This window comes from Terrapene carolina, unplaced genomic scaffold (assembly GCF_002925995.2).
Source record: "Terrapene carolina triunguis isolate 2854851 unplaced genomic scaffold, T_m_triunguis-2.0 Scaffold58, whole genome shotgun sequence".
Classification (NCBI taxonomy): domain Eukaryota; kingdom Metazoa; phylum Chordata; order Testudines; family Emydidae; genus Terrapene; species Terrapene triunguis.
This window is the reverse complement of record NW_020664409.1, coordinates 34,355,934-34,370,097: the sequence shown is the minus strand read 5'-3', so window position 1 is coordinate 34,370,097 and position 14,164 is coordinate 34,355,934. Positions and strand designations below refer to the sequence as shown.

At 40.3% G+C, this 14,164-nt stretch overlaps 1 protein-coding gene across 1 annotated transcript in view; it reads right to left on the bottom strand.

Moving 5' to 3' along the window:
• The window catches only part of GREB1L (GREB1 like retinoic acid receptor coactivator), a 237,564-nt gene that overhangs the window by 93,938 nt on the left and 129,462 nt on the right, over positions 1-14,164 (bottom strand). The window contains exons 11-14 of the mRNA XM_024206494.1: positions 13,847-13,984; positions 11,930-12,115; positions 1,599-1,925; positions 530-658 (exon numbers count right to left, since the gene is read on the bottom strand). Of these exons, the coding sequence (XP_024062262.1) occupies positions 530-658; positions 1,599-1,925; positions 11,930-12,115; positions 13,847-13,984 (780 nt within the window). The remainder of the gene's footprint in view (positions 1-529; positions 659-1,598; positions 1,926-11,929; positions 12,116-13,846; positions 13,985-14,164) is intronic.

Below are 14,164 nucleotides of genomic sequence, written 5' to 3'. Positions count from 1 at the left end.
AAAAAAAAAAAAAAGCTGCGATCGCAATTGCGATCGGCGGCACTCCGACGGCAGCTCCACCGCGCCGCTTTCTTCTTCGGCTGTAATTCAGTGGCAGGTGCTTCCCTCCGAGAGGGACCCGCCACCGAATTGCCGCCGAACAGCCCGACGTGCCGCCCATTCCCCTTGGCCACCCCAAGCACCTGCTTGCTGGGCTGGTGCCTGGAGCCGGCCCTGCACAGAAGCCCCATGCAAATATGGCCGCCCTACAATCAGATTCAGCTTATGAAGTGGTTAAAATAGATTGAAACAGGATGGGGAGTTCTCACTGCCCAGCCGAGGAGGAGAGAAAGAGCACTCCTCCATGCTAACTACATCAAGGCAGTGAGAAGAGGGGAGCTCTTCCTCGGCTTTTAATAGAGGATGGAGAGCGGCATTTCGCTCCCTGCCCCTTACATTAACCCCTGAACAGAAGAAGATGCACAAAAGGATCAGGAGATTCATCCGTTAGATTCATCCATAGCAACTTCAGATCCTTAAACTCACTCACCTAAAGACGTGTTTTTGAAATGTGATGCCAAGAAACTAACTTTTCCCGTGATGAGCTCATAACTGATCTCTTTTAAAAACTCACTGGTTGTCAGCATGCTTTCTGCCAATGCTCTAGACTGATACTGACCTAGAGAACAGAAAGGACAGATCGAGGTTAAATACAGTGCATTCTCATTGGCCGTATGGAAGTGAAATGCTCTACTAATCTTCAGCCTTGGGTCTCTACTGCCTTTTGCAGAAGAGATCAGGGGGTATCAACAAGAAACACAGTCAAGTCTATTCTGATAGGACACTGGAGAATATATTCTGTCATTTTAGCACATTCTTTGCAAGCTACTGTTCACAATCATGTTGGTCCATGAGCTATTCTGTAGCAAAAGGAGATATACAGTATAAATACTTGCTCCTCAGAAGGGATGGAAAATTCTGGTAAAATGTGAAGAGGAAGTTGTCCACCAGAGTGAAAAAAAATGGGACAAGGCTAATTTGTTTACATAAGAAAGGGAGGAGTGTAGTCAAAAAATCATCTTTTTTCAGGCATACACATACACATCCGCCCACAACTTTATTATAAAGGCCTGTCGTGGAAAAATCAGCCTGGCAGAAACAGTGCCCTATATTTTATATTGTTATACAAAATAATTGTAGTCTAGTCATTTGGATCAGGTGGTCAGCATTACAGTGTAAAAATAGTATAGCTGCCATGTAAACTAGGGAAAGATATGCACACTATTTTGCATAAGGGACACCTTGGGGCCATTCCCCAAGGCAACCATACAAAAGAGCAAGTTTTCAGGTATCCCAAGCACAGGGACTCTGTAAGGCTAGTGAATCTGCTTCAGGGAGGAGCTGCTGGAAAGCATGCAGCTATTCTTCCCTCACCAGCCAATGTCCCTGTAGACACTACTACACAAAGTCCTAGTGGAGTAAAAGGAGAAAGAGAAATATTATTGCACAGGTGTAAAAGGGGAACAAAAAGTATTAAGGAGAGGTTAAAGATGAACCACTTGAACAAAATGCATAATACAACTGCACATGTAACCACATCATATTGTAAAGTTACTCACCTAAGACTACTACACAGAACTCATTTCCTCTATTCTTTGATGCACAGATTGCAACAACATAATCTGGTAGCCTTTGCTGATGTTTCATTTCGTTGAGAGATCTCAGCGTTTCTGAAATGCCTTCAGCCAGAGAATTCTGGGTAACAACCACATGCACAAGGTCCCGAGATACACTGGTGATTAACCTAGCAAGCCAAGGGAGTTGACCTGGTGACACGGAGATACACTGACCACTCATTTGCAAGGATCGCTCTCTCAGTGTGAACTCCTGCATAGCTTTCAGCATGATCTGTTCAAATTCCTCCCTGAGAGGTATCTGGTCAGGACCTAAATTAAAAAATATCATCATCTGTCATCAAAAAGTTGTCACACCAAGATCAATCATTTGTTCATCTAGTTAGGTATCAGAGGGGTAGCCGTGTTAGTCTGAGTCTGTAAAAAGCAACAGAGGGTCCTGTGGCACCTTTAAGACTAACAGAAGTATTGGAGCATAAGCTTTCGTGGGTGAATGCCCACTTCATCAGACCCACGAAAGCTTATGCTCCAATACTTCTGTTAGTCTTAAAGGTGCCACAGGACCCTCTGTTGCTTTCACCTAGTTAGGACATTCTTTTATCATTATATAGCATTTTTCACATTTTTTAAATGGATACTTATTAGTGTGAGCATATTCTCATTTCTTCATTGTAGAAGCCATTTTGTTTTTTAGATAACAAAAATGTCATCTCCTCCCCAACTTCTTTGCCCTCAATAATCAGAAAATTGTAAACTAGATACATCTAGCCTCCAGCAGTCCAGAGATCAAAAAATCTCAATGCTCACTCTCAAACCTTAATCTTGACCATACAGTTTGCCAAAGTTATCAGAAGGTCCAGCAGTTTGTTTTTTCCCCAGTATCTCCACAAGTAAACTGACCAGGGAAATAACTATGTATATTTGATTCTGATTTTTTCAGTAATGTAATGTAACAAAACTTCCCACTTCTAATCTTAAGAGCTGTATGTATAATGCTGGAACTCGTTTGCTGGACTTTCAAAATTTATATCATGAATTTGAACTGCTGAGTTAGAGGTGTAAGGCTTTACACGTCAGTATCGATCCCTAGAGTTATCCACTTTTATTAACATTTGCCTCACTAAAATAAATCTAATGAGCACTTCCGAAGGATATCCTAGAATTGGCAAAACAATATTCATAAACGTAGAACAAGAAATAGCCATACTGTGCCAAAATTCCTCCCTAGTGCCTCAGAAGATAGATTCACAGATACAGATTTGGTATTTCAGCATTTTGACCTTCAATACCAAAGAGCAGCCATTAGACAACAAAAATATGTAAAATGTCCAACTTCACTTTATGGTTATTTGAAGGCAAAAAAACTTGGGGTAAGGTGGGGAGAGGAAAAGAAATGGAATGGTTTTCTGAGAAGTGGAGAAAGGAATTGTTAGTGTCAATCGCAAAAATCTGGAAGCAGTTTTTCATGACAAAAGCCTATAACCAGTCTATCACCACTGCTAGCCAATACATATATGTTAGACATTGTGCATACCGCATTAATATTGTATTATATCCAGAATGTGGGCAGTTACATTAACTGAGTTATCTTCTGTATTCCCCCTTTTGGTAGATCTATGTTTATATCTTCCCTTCAGAACTGACTCAATTACTGAGATATACCAAAGTATCACATGTCAGATCTTTGAAGAGCTGGTTTGGGGGAAAATAACTGGTAATGATCTGATGAAAAAATTGTTGAACTGGCGGGGAGGTGGGGGGGAAGAGCGGGGGGAATGATCACCATAAGTCCTCCTGGGGGAATTCTGCACCAAAAAATTAAAAATTCTGCACACAATATTTTAATATTCAGCATATTTTATTTGTCAAAATAATGCAATATAATTACTCTTGTTTCAATTATTTCAGTAATTTATTTAAACTACAATACAATGGATGGAGAATAGGAGTGGGGAGTACTGGAGGAAATCCCCAAACTGTCTTGCCTAATAGTAATGTAGCTAGGTTTGACCCTTTATTTCTAGTTATTAGTCAACAAATATATGCAGCCATATGCTCAGTGTTACATCATAGGCAACTGAAGACCAAATGAGGGCTGGGGAATCAAACTCACAATTTATATTGGCTACTGACCATCTCCAGAAAGGTCAGTAGCAAACAGATCATGGAGCACATTTTCATAGGAATTTTTTTCAGTCCAAAAATTCAGACCAGTTCTAATCACTAAAGCACCATACGCATTTATAAGGCCATACTGTCCTTTATGCCACTCTGGCAATGTAAAGGAGCCTTAAAACTTTTATACCTGTTCTATACTCCTGGAGGAATTCACAAAGACAATAGGAACAATTCACTAAGCAGGCAGGCTGCTACATTCTGCTCTGAGGGGAACAGAGCCTGCCCCACGTTTACCTCCTCAGAAACACTCCAAAGCCCTTCCCCTCCATGCAAAGTGTGCCACAATAGCAAGCAATAGGATCAGAATGTATGTCTTTCTCTCTCACACATGACTGCCCAGCCCCCCCACCCCGGCGGTGATTTACATCTCTACCAGCTGCTCTGGGTGCCCGAACAAACCTGCCTGCACTGCCGGGAATCGGCACGTGACTGCTCTTGTGCCTTTTCCTTTGCTTCCCTGTCAGTCATTTTTCTGCGGGGAAGCAAAGAAATCTGCAGGGTACATGAATTCTGCGCAAGTGTAGTGATGCAGAATTTCCTCAGGAGTACATAATGAGAGACTACATAATATCTGCAACATACCACAGAAAAAAAACCTAAAACTAACCAGCTACAAAACAAGATTGGCTGAATGAGATCCGTTAGGTAGGACACAAACTTTGGAGGGCAAAGAAGTTCAAGCAAACCCAAGAAAGGTGGAAGTAATTCTATAAATGGAAAGTCCCCAAAGCAAGGATGCCTTACCGAGATTCGAAGTGATGTTAATATACCCTATCAAATTCCTCCCCAATTTGTCATATGTTAAGCGTTCCACTTAGAATGGTGCTTAAGAACAAGACAGAACTGCACTTGGATGATTAAGAGAAAAACTTTTCAGAATTAAATACATTATCAAAGAGGCACCAATATGGAAATATTCACAGATTAACAAAGAGCCTATTATCACAACTGATGTGTGATCACATGGTCTCTAGGTTCATGGTTCTCAAACTTTTGTACTGGTGACCCCTTTCACATAGCAAGCCTCTGAGTGTGACCCCCCCCCTCATAAATTAAAAACATTTTTTATATATTTAACACCATTATAAATGCTGGATGCAAAGCAGGGTTTGAGGTGCAGGCTGACAGCTCGCGACCCCCCATATAATAACCTAGCGACCCCCTGAGGGGTCCCGACCCCAGTTTGAGAACCCTTGCTCTAGGCCATATTTCTTCATGGTGATAATCTAGTGGCACATGCTTCCAAAACACTGATCAATATTCAACAGAACTATGATCAGATGGAAAAACAAATGTTAGATATTGATTTTGGTTGTGAACATCTTCATGAATACGTTTGTGCACAGAAAATTGTCAAGGTAAAAACAGACGAGACGTTGGAACCCTCAGTACAGAAACCACTGTGCAAAACACCATTTAAACTTCAGAAAATGATAACATGCATTTTAAAAATTTCATTAACTGTGAAATTCAAATTTGGTAAGTTTCTTAATGTGGACATGCTTTCAAGAGTGCCTGTAACCGAAGAAAGTAGAGAGCAGCAGGAAGAAGGGTTTGAAGTAAATTGATTCAGGTGCTACCAATTTCTGAAATAAGTTTGGCAAGCACAGCTGAGAAACACAAAATAATTCAACCAAACAATAGCTTGAGAGAATAATTCTAAACAGGTGGCGAGCAAAAAAATCCAGGTATCTCCTAGAATTTAAAAAAAAACCCAAACACACAATTTACTGGAACTAAAGAGATTAAATTGCTACATATGATGAGATTCTATTCAAAGGGCATTCTATCATAATACCACAAAACATGAGGTTGGAAATAGTAAGTAAGTATAACCCACAGTGCCCATCTGGGTATTATATGGTGTAATAAAAGAGCTCAAGATGCCTCACACTTGTCACCCATGAATGCTGCCATCAAAGACAAGGTATCCAAATGTGAAATCTGTAATAAATACTGCAAAAAGAATGCAAAGGAACCACTGAAATCACACAGGTTTCCTGATCACTTTTGGTCTGGAAAGATTACAACTTATTCACGGATTACTGCTCAGGTTTTTTTTTAAATTGAGGTATTGCACAATATAGCAATATAACAACAACTCACTGTAAATTTCAGTTTTCTATAAATGAATCAACAATGGAAACTGGCCCACAACCACAAATGGCTCACTTTTGCAATACTCTTTGCAGTATCGGTTCAGGCACATTATATAAAGCCCTTCCTATGGACAGTCAAATGAGCTAGCAGAAAAATCACCATAAAGAGCAAATAACTTGATCAAAAAAAAACCTGAGGATTCCAGAGGGCCACAGCATATTACCACACATCTCACAATACTTTGTTTGGGTCCTCCGTTCAGAGAGACTCATAGGCAATAGGGCAAAAACCATAGTGACAATCAGGGGTGGCTCTATGTGTTTTGCCACCCCAAGCACGGCAGTCAGGTAGCTTTCAGTGGCGCGCCTGCGGGAGGTCCACTGGTCACACTGATTCGGCGGCATGCCTGCGGGAGGTCCGCCGGTCCCGCGGCTTCAGTGTACCCGCCGCCGAATCCGCGGGATCGGCGGACCTCCCGCAGGCATGCTGCCGAAGGCAGCCTGACTGCCGCCCTCACAGGGACCGGCAGGCCACCCCCCACAGCTTGCTGCCCCAGGCACGCGCTTGCTGCGCTGGTGCCTGGAGCCACCCCTGGTGACAATGCCTAACAAGTTTCTTGAGCCAAAGGCAATTAATTCTGAAGTAATAATAGAAGAGTTACTGGAACAGAAGAAATTTTACGACAAGAATGCCAAACAAGAGAGAATGTTAGATGGCAACCTGCCAAAGTAAACAGCTACACCATCTGCACCAAGGTAATGAATCATAAATCATCCCAAGCATCAGTAAACAGGAACCGGAACCCTAAACAAAACCACGAAGACACTGGCTCTCTTTTTTCTAAGGACATCAAAAATGTTAAGACAGTGTTCCTGTGCTGATCCAAGAAACACATGCCCGCCGAGTTACTGACTATGAAAAACACCAGGAGTAGTAAACACAAGAGAGGTTATTTTACTTCTTTATTTGGCACTAGTGCAACTGCTGCTGGAATAGCGTGTTCAGTTCTGGTGTCTACAATTCAAGAAGGATGTTGATAAATTGGAGCAGGTTCAGAGAAGAGCCACAACGATTAAAGGATTAGAAAGCATGCCTTATAGTAACAGACTCAAGGAGCTCAATCTGTTTAGCTTAACAAAGAGAAAGTTAAGAGGTGGACTTCATAACAGCCTACAAGTATCTACATGGGAAACAAATATTCAATAATGGGCTCTTCAGTCTAGTAGAGACAGGTACAACATAATTCAATGGCTGGAAGTTGAAGCTAGACAAATTCAGACTGGAAATAAAGTGTAAATTTTTTAACAGTAAGAGTAATTAACAGTCCTAGTCAACATATCCATAAATGATCTGGAATAAAGGGTAAACAGAGAAGTGGCAAAATTTGCAGATGATACAAAACTACTCAAGATAGTTAAATCCCAGGCAGACTGTGAAGAGGTACAAAATGATCTCTCAAAACTGGGTGACTGGGCAACAAAATGGCAGATGAAATTTGATGTTGATAAATGCAAAGTAATAAACACTGGAAAACATAATCCCAACTATACATATAAAATGATGGGTTCTAAATTAGCTGTTACCACTCAAGAAAGATCTTGGAGTCATTGTGGATAGTTCTCTGAAAACATCAACTCAATACGCCGTGACAGTCAAAAAAGCTAACAGAATGTTGGGAATTATTAAGAAAGGGATAGATAAAACCATGGTACGCCCACATCTTGAATACTGCATGCAGATGTGATCGCCCAATCTCAAAAAAGATATATTGGAATTGGAAAAGGTTCAGAAAAGGGCAACACAAATGATTAGGGGTATGGAATGGCTGCCATATGAGGAGAGATTAATAAGACTGGGACTTTTCATCTTGGAAAAGAGACAAGGAAGGGGGGATATGATAGAGGTCTATAGAATCATGACTGGTGTGGAGAAAGTAAATAAGGAAGTGTTATTTACGCCTTCTCATAATACAAGAACGAGGGGTCACCAAATGCAATTAATAGGTAGCAGGTTTAAAACAAACAAAAAGTATTTTTTCACACAACGTACAGTCAACCTGTGGAACTCCTTGCCAGAGGATGTTGTGAAGGCAAGACTATAACAGGGTTCAAAAAGAAGTAGATAAATTAATGGAGGATAGGTCCATCAATGGATATTAGCCAGGATGGGCAGGGATGGTGTCCCTAGCCTCTGTTTGTCAGAAACTTGGAATGGGCGACCAGGAATGGATCATTTGATGATTACATGTTCTGTTCATTCCCTCTGGGGCACCTGGCATTGGCCACTGTCAGAAGACAGGATACTGGGCTAGATGGACCTTTGGTCTGACCCAGTATGGCCCTTCTTATGTTCTTAATTAAGCTATACAGGAAGTCGGACTAAATGATCACAACGGTCTCTTCTGACCTTGGAATCTATGAAGCTCCAAGTGGTGGATCCTGGTTAATTATTGCAAGAATAAGAAGTGGCAGTGTGATCAGAAATCCATCAAGATTCAAAAGATAGTTGTTAGCAGTAGAACTGTGCAAAAAAATGTTCTGTACCAATAACAAGGCCAATAAAACTAAGGCAGTCTCTGGATGTGGCATTCTTCTATCTACTTCCCAGACCTCTCTGCTTCTTACTCTTTCAAAATCAATTTGCTCTAGATGAAACAATGAACATTCTCAATGAAATCATCTTCTTTTGGACACTTTTCAAGGATCCAGTAAAAAATTATTTTACCAGTGGTCCAAAATTTCCCTGAACGTTAATTCCTGACATCAAGAAAGGGAAAATTCCACATCATGTTTTATGGGAAAATCCTACAGAATTTAGAAGGGAATCATCCAATAGAGCTATAAGAAAATTATGCTAAAAATATTCATAATTTAATGGAAAAAATAGTCTTTTTCCAGCATTCTGTAGAACTGTATAGCAGCGAGAGAATTTTCTATCAAGCTCTATAAGATGGTTCAAAACATCCATGGAAAGGTTATCTTTTTCTACTGGATTTTTGGATAAGGAAAGAAGCCCCAGAAAAAGGCTTGTTCCCCAAAGCACTGTGTGAGCCATCTGGCTTCACAATGCAGTACAAAAGATTTTCTGATAGCCAGTAATACACCTTTACAAATAGGTCAACCACAATGGAAGACCATCCTGGTCTATAAAGAATACTAGTCCAGCCTTCTGTAAATTTCCCAATGATGATTTAGATAATTTATTATTTATAAAATGGCCTAATATCTATATAGGATGTGGTCTTGCAAACATTTATGCACTTGAGAATCTTTACTCAGGTGAGTAGTTTCACTGAAATCAAGTACTACTTTAACTTCCTCTCTTAGTTGTATCAGTCTTGATCTGCAACTTCCATGTCATTTTAGTCCTTTGTCTCCCTGGAAGTCAATGGAACTACATGAGAAAAGTTTCTTATGCATGTGTTTGTGGGATTGGGCCTGTAAAGTTCAAATTACTAGCTGATCGATGCCCTATATCAGTGATTCTCAAACTTTTGTACTGGTGACCCCTTTCACATATCAAGCCTCTGAGTGCGACCCTCCCCCTTATAAATTAAAAACACTTTTTTATATATTTAACACCATTATAAATGCTGGATGCAAAGTGGGGTTTGGGGTGGAGGCTGACAGCTCACGACCCCCCATATAATAACCTCGCGACCGCCTGAGGGGTCCCAACCCCCAGTTTGAGAACCCCTGCCCTATATCATAAGTCATTGGGAGAAACATCTGTGCAACTACCTTTTAATTCCCTACTGTATACAAACAATAGAGAGAACTCTGACAGAACTAACCACGTAGCATGAATGAACTTTAACCAGTTACATAATTTTTGGTTCTCAGAACTAAAGGAATATAAAAAAACCAATAGGATTTAATGTTTCAATTGTATGTCATTTTATAAAACACATTTTAAAGTATAGTCAATCCTAGGATGTGGTTCCCTGGCAGCCAAAGCATGGGAGCCTCAGCGACGATACAATTTCTTACATAGGATCCAAAGAGCACATATGACAGGTATCTCCTGGGGGCAGAGGGAGCGGCTGCAGCCTCCCAGTCTGGGAAAAGGTAGAGAGGGGTTTAAAAAAAACCACAACCAAAACCCACAACCTGGCACCTCCCAGAAAATTCACAAACTTCATCTAACAATACATACACAAAGAATTGTAAAGTTTTGGCAGGGAATAAAAGAACCTTTCCCATGAAAAAAACTAAGAATTTTCTCAAGTCAATTTACAGAGTCCTTTCTGAGATCACAAAGCATTATGCTGCATTTTCCAAAGTTCTTATCCATGTAGGAGGAAAAGCCTTGGAATTAAGTTTGTTTTCTAGAAGGGTGTCCTAGATATGTCAGATGCTCATCCCTGAGGGGCATGGGGGCAGAGGATCAACATACAAGCACTTAGCTCAAAAAGGGAAAGCCCATGACAGCTTCAACCAAACAGTGAGTGGACAATTAAAACTAATAGCCCATAGAGAGCAGAAAGTAAAGCAGACAGGCCACCTATGCAGTGACTGGTGCACTGTTGGACAATAGTGAGAGGATTATATGTGCTGTTGGGGCTATTATGCGAGCTTCCCATTCATAATGGTTAAGGCTAAGATTTTTGTCATGGATATTTTTAGTAAAAGTCAGGGACAGGTCACAGGTTTCCGTGAATTTTTCTTTATTGCCTGTGACCTGTCCGTGACTTTTACTAAAAATATCCATGATAAAATGGGAAGGGACTGGGCAGTTGCTGTGGGAGTCCTCCTGCCACTGCTGCAGTGGGGAGCTGCCAGGGTCCCCCTGCCCCACTGCCGTGGCCGGGGAGCTGCAGGGTACCCCTGCCCCCAGCCTGCAGCAGCTGGGAGCTGTGGGGTACCTCTGCTGCACATGGTAGCTAAGAGCTTGGGGGCCTGCTGCCTCAGGCAGCAAGGGTACCTTACAGCTCCCTGCCACGGCAGGAAGCGGCGGAACCCTGTAGCTTCCAGCCACCAGGGCTCAAGTCACGGACGTCTTTGGAAGTCACAGATTCCGTGACTTCCGCGACCTCCATGACAAAACCGTAGCCTTAATAATGGTACTGCAACAGCACAGGACGGCACAGTGGCAAACCATATAGTTGCTAGACTTGCTCAAGACAAGTCTATTCCCAATTATGGCATCATCATCACTTGTGCACTGCTGTGAATACAAGTGTGTGTGAATGCATGCCATGTTACATGCATGCTGGGGGAAACATTTATCTAGTGTAGAAAAGGCCATGTGTCCCTATTACAAAATCACCATGCATCTCACTGTGATTGGCAGTCTCCGTTCAAGGGCGACCCAGGACTAAAATGAAAGGGAAGCTGCAGGTCAGGACTGACACAGCTGTGAGAGAAGGCTTACACAGCACTTGCCCACACTATTCTCTATGCCTTTAATATCTTATGTTTATGTTCACTACATATTACACTAATGTAGGGAAAGTGTCTATCCACAAAGGGTTAGAAAATCTGCAACTCACTTGACTGCCCTAAATTCTGTCTAGAGCACATATTAAATACATTCAAGGAAACAAGAATTTGTTGTGTACTAAATAAATTGCTTTAGTTTGCACAACAGAGGTAGTTTTCATTTAAATGCTGCAGTCCCCAAAACAATGGTGACAACACATCTGTAAGCATCTGTCATGAAACTCTGAATGAAAAGGGGCACTGGGAGCTCTTAGAAACGGTTGTGAAAACAGAAGGTTTTCTAAAACACATTTTAGAATTAAATGATTCTCTAAGCAAATGAAATATTTGCAATGCAGAATGATATTTGATTTTCACAAAGGTGACCTTGGTCACAGGGAGGACAGAGAACAATATCACCCTTCAAATTCACCTCCTTTTTAGGCAGATTTACAAAATAGCACTGGCACTGACTCTAGATAGAGACTAGTCATCTATTGCAGCTGCAAGATAGACAGAAAACTGGCTACCAGCAAGAGGTAGGACATATTGGAGATGAAGGGAGAAAACAAAAGTCATAAACAATAAAAACTGGAATGAATATGAGAAATGGCTTACCTAACCGGACAAGATACTGTATCGTTAAAAGAATCATGTTCTCAACATTTAGTAATTGAGCGCCAGTCAATCCCAAAAGATCCAAATCCTTGTTCTCCAGCTGTGGAATCTTGTAGCAATTCACCAGCAAGGGACTTACTACAATATCACCAACATTGCCATAGAAATAGGGTAAAGTGCCATAACCTTCAAAAACAAAAATAAAAATACTCAAAACAAGCTATTATACAAAATCTTGCAACAGTTATGTTCCCTAACTTCTGTTTAATGCTACATAGCAAAAGATGGGACAACAGTGACCAAACTGACATTATTACTGTCTACAGAAGAAATCAAGTATGCCAATAGTGTATTACCCTATATATGTCAATATCAATTTACCAAAAGTTACTGTGATGGTCTGCCCAGCACCAAGATTGATATTTGTGTTTGAATAAATAATTACTAAGTAACCTGCTCAGTTGTTACCATGACCTTTAAATGCATAAAACTCACATTACCAATAATTTAGTGTGCAAAATCTACAGAACTGCAGTACAGAAAGCTTAACTTGATAAAAGCAGCACAAATTGAACAAATGTGCTTCAGACACTGCCATACTCTGTACTGTTTTGATGAACATCTTAACATTTAAATGCAGATAAAAAAATGTTATTTTCATGAATGGTTTAATTAAGACATCAATTAATGATAGAATCTTTTTGGTAAGGTTAAGAATGACAAAGATAGAAACAGACTACTTTTTTTCTCATGTACATTTTTCAATCCTGGTATATCTGGTACTATACTGCCAATAAGACAGTTTTTCCCAGGGACACTAACATTGGGCCCACCTGAGGACTGCGCTGCCAACTTGCCAGGAGCCTCATCTTTAATAAGGAAATGAAGTTATGGAAATTATAGAACTGTATGCTAAGGCCTAGACTTTCTCTAGGCTGCACTTCCATAAAATAAAAAAAATACAAATTAACTGTAATCCTAACCTTGCAATCTTTATTCACGTAGATAGCCCCATTAACTCGAGTGGAACTATGTATAAAGACCAGTTGTGTCACTAAGGACTTAGAGCAATTTTCCACTACTTAATTTATGATAATTAATTCCAGAGTCATATGGGTATATATGGTTCCCTAATATGCAGGGTGCTTTATACAAAGGGGTAATATTGCACTGAACTGAACAATGATGGAATTACCGCATCAAGTAGTGGCACAACTCACCAATTTGAGTAAATTTTCTTTAATTATTATTATTTTGCAGTAACACACCTCAAAGGGACACTTTCACATTAAAAGTCATATTTTTAATGTAACAGCAATGTCCTTACACATAGTATATTACTAACAACACACCTTATACAGGTGAAATATTTTAACATTCTAATTTATATTTTATTATTCATGCAGGCTGCTTACTTTTTCCATTTTTCCTAGTTTAGACATGGGGTGGGGGGAAGCTAGTCCGTTTTGATTGGTCAGTTCAACATCAATTTCACTTTCTCCGTTTCAGGCAGTAGCACAGGGCTATAAGGTTTGGTTGTAAACACTGTAGAGGAATGTTTATTTGTCTGGGAAAACTGTTTGTATTGGAAAGTTGTTTTAATTCCAAGGAAATACGTCTATTCTTAGGTTTTGTAAAAGGCTTGTTTATACAAAACCCAAATTTAGGGTCTAATCTGATCTGGCCAGGACCCTTTTGTATGTCAGGTCTTGGCAAAAATCACCCAACTTCTCATCATAAATATTGCACAATTAACACAAGAGGCTGCTGAAAGGCTTATGAAACACAGTCACCTTCTGTTGTACTTATGGGTTGATCACAAAAGTGAATTTCATTACCTCAAAAAACCTCAAATCCCAGGGGGAACATGCAGTTATTCAAGAGGTACAGTGTTCCTTATCACAATGTAAAGCTTACCTATAAGAATCACTGGTCTGATTCCTGAGTTATTCAGCAGGTTTTCAGGAACTATTACAGTCTCCCCTGCAGGGATGGGTTGAGGCTGTAAAATTCCAGTTAACATGGATTGAGGAACTGGGACTGACAAAAGAGGATCTATAAAATAAAGAAAGAAAAACTTCCATTACCAAAAGGCTCATACTGTGATTTGGCCCTATGAACAAACAACACTCCTGCAAATCACTAACTGCAATAAAATTCAAAATACCTTTGCATTTCCTATTACAGTTTTAAAGAATTTAAATTAAGACCCAATATCCTTCCCTGGCCCCACCA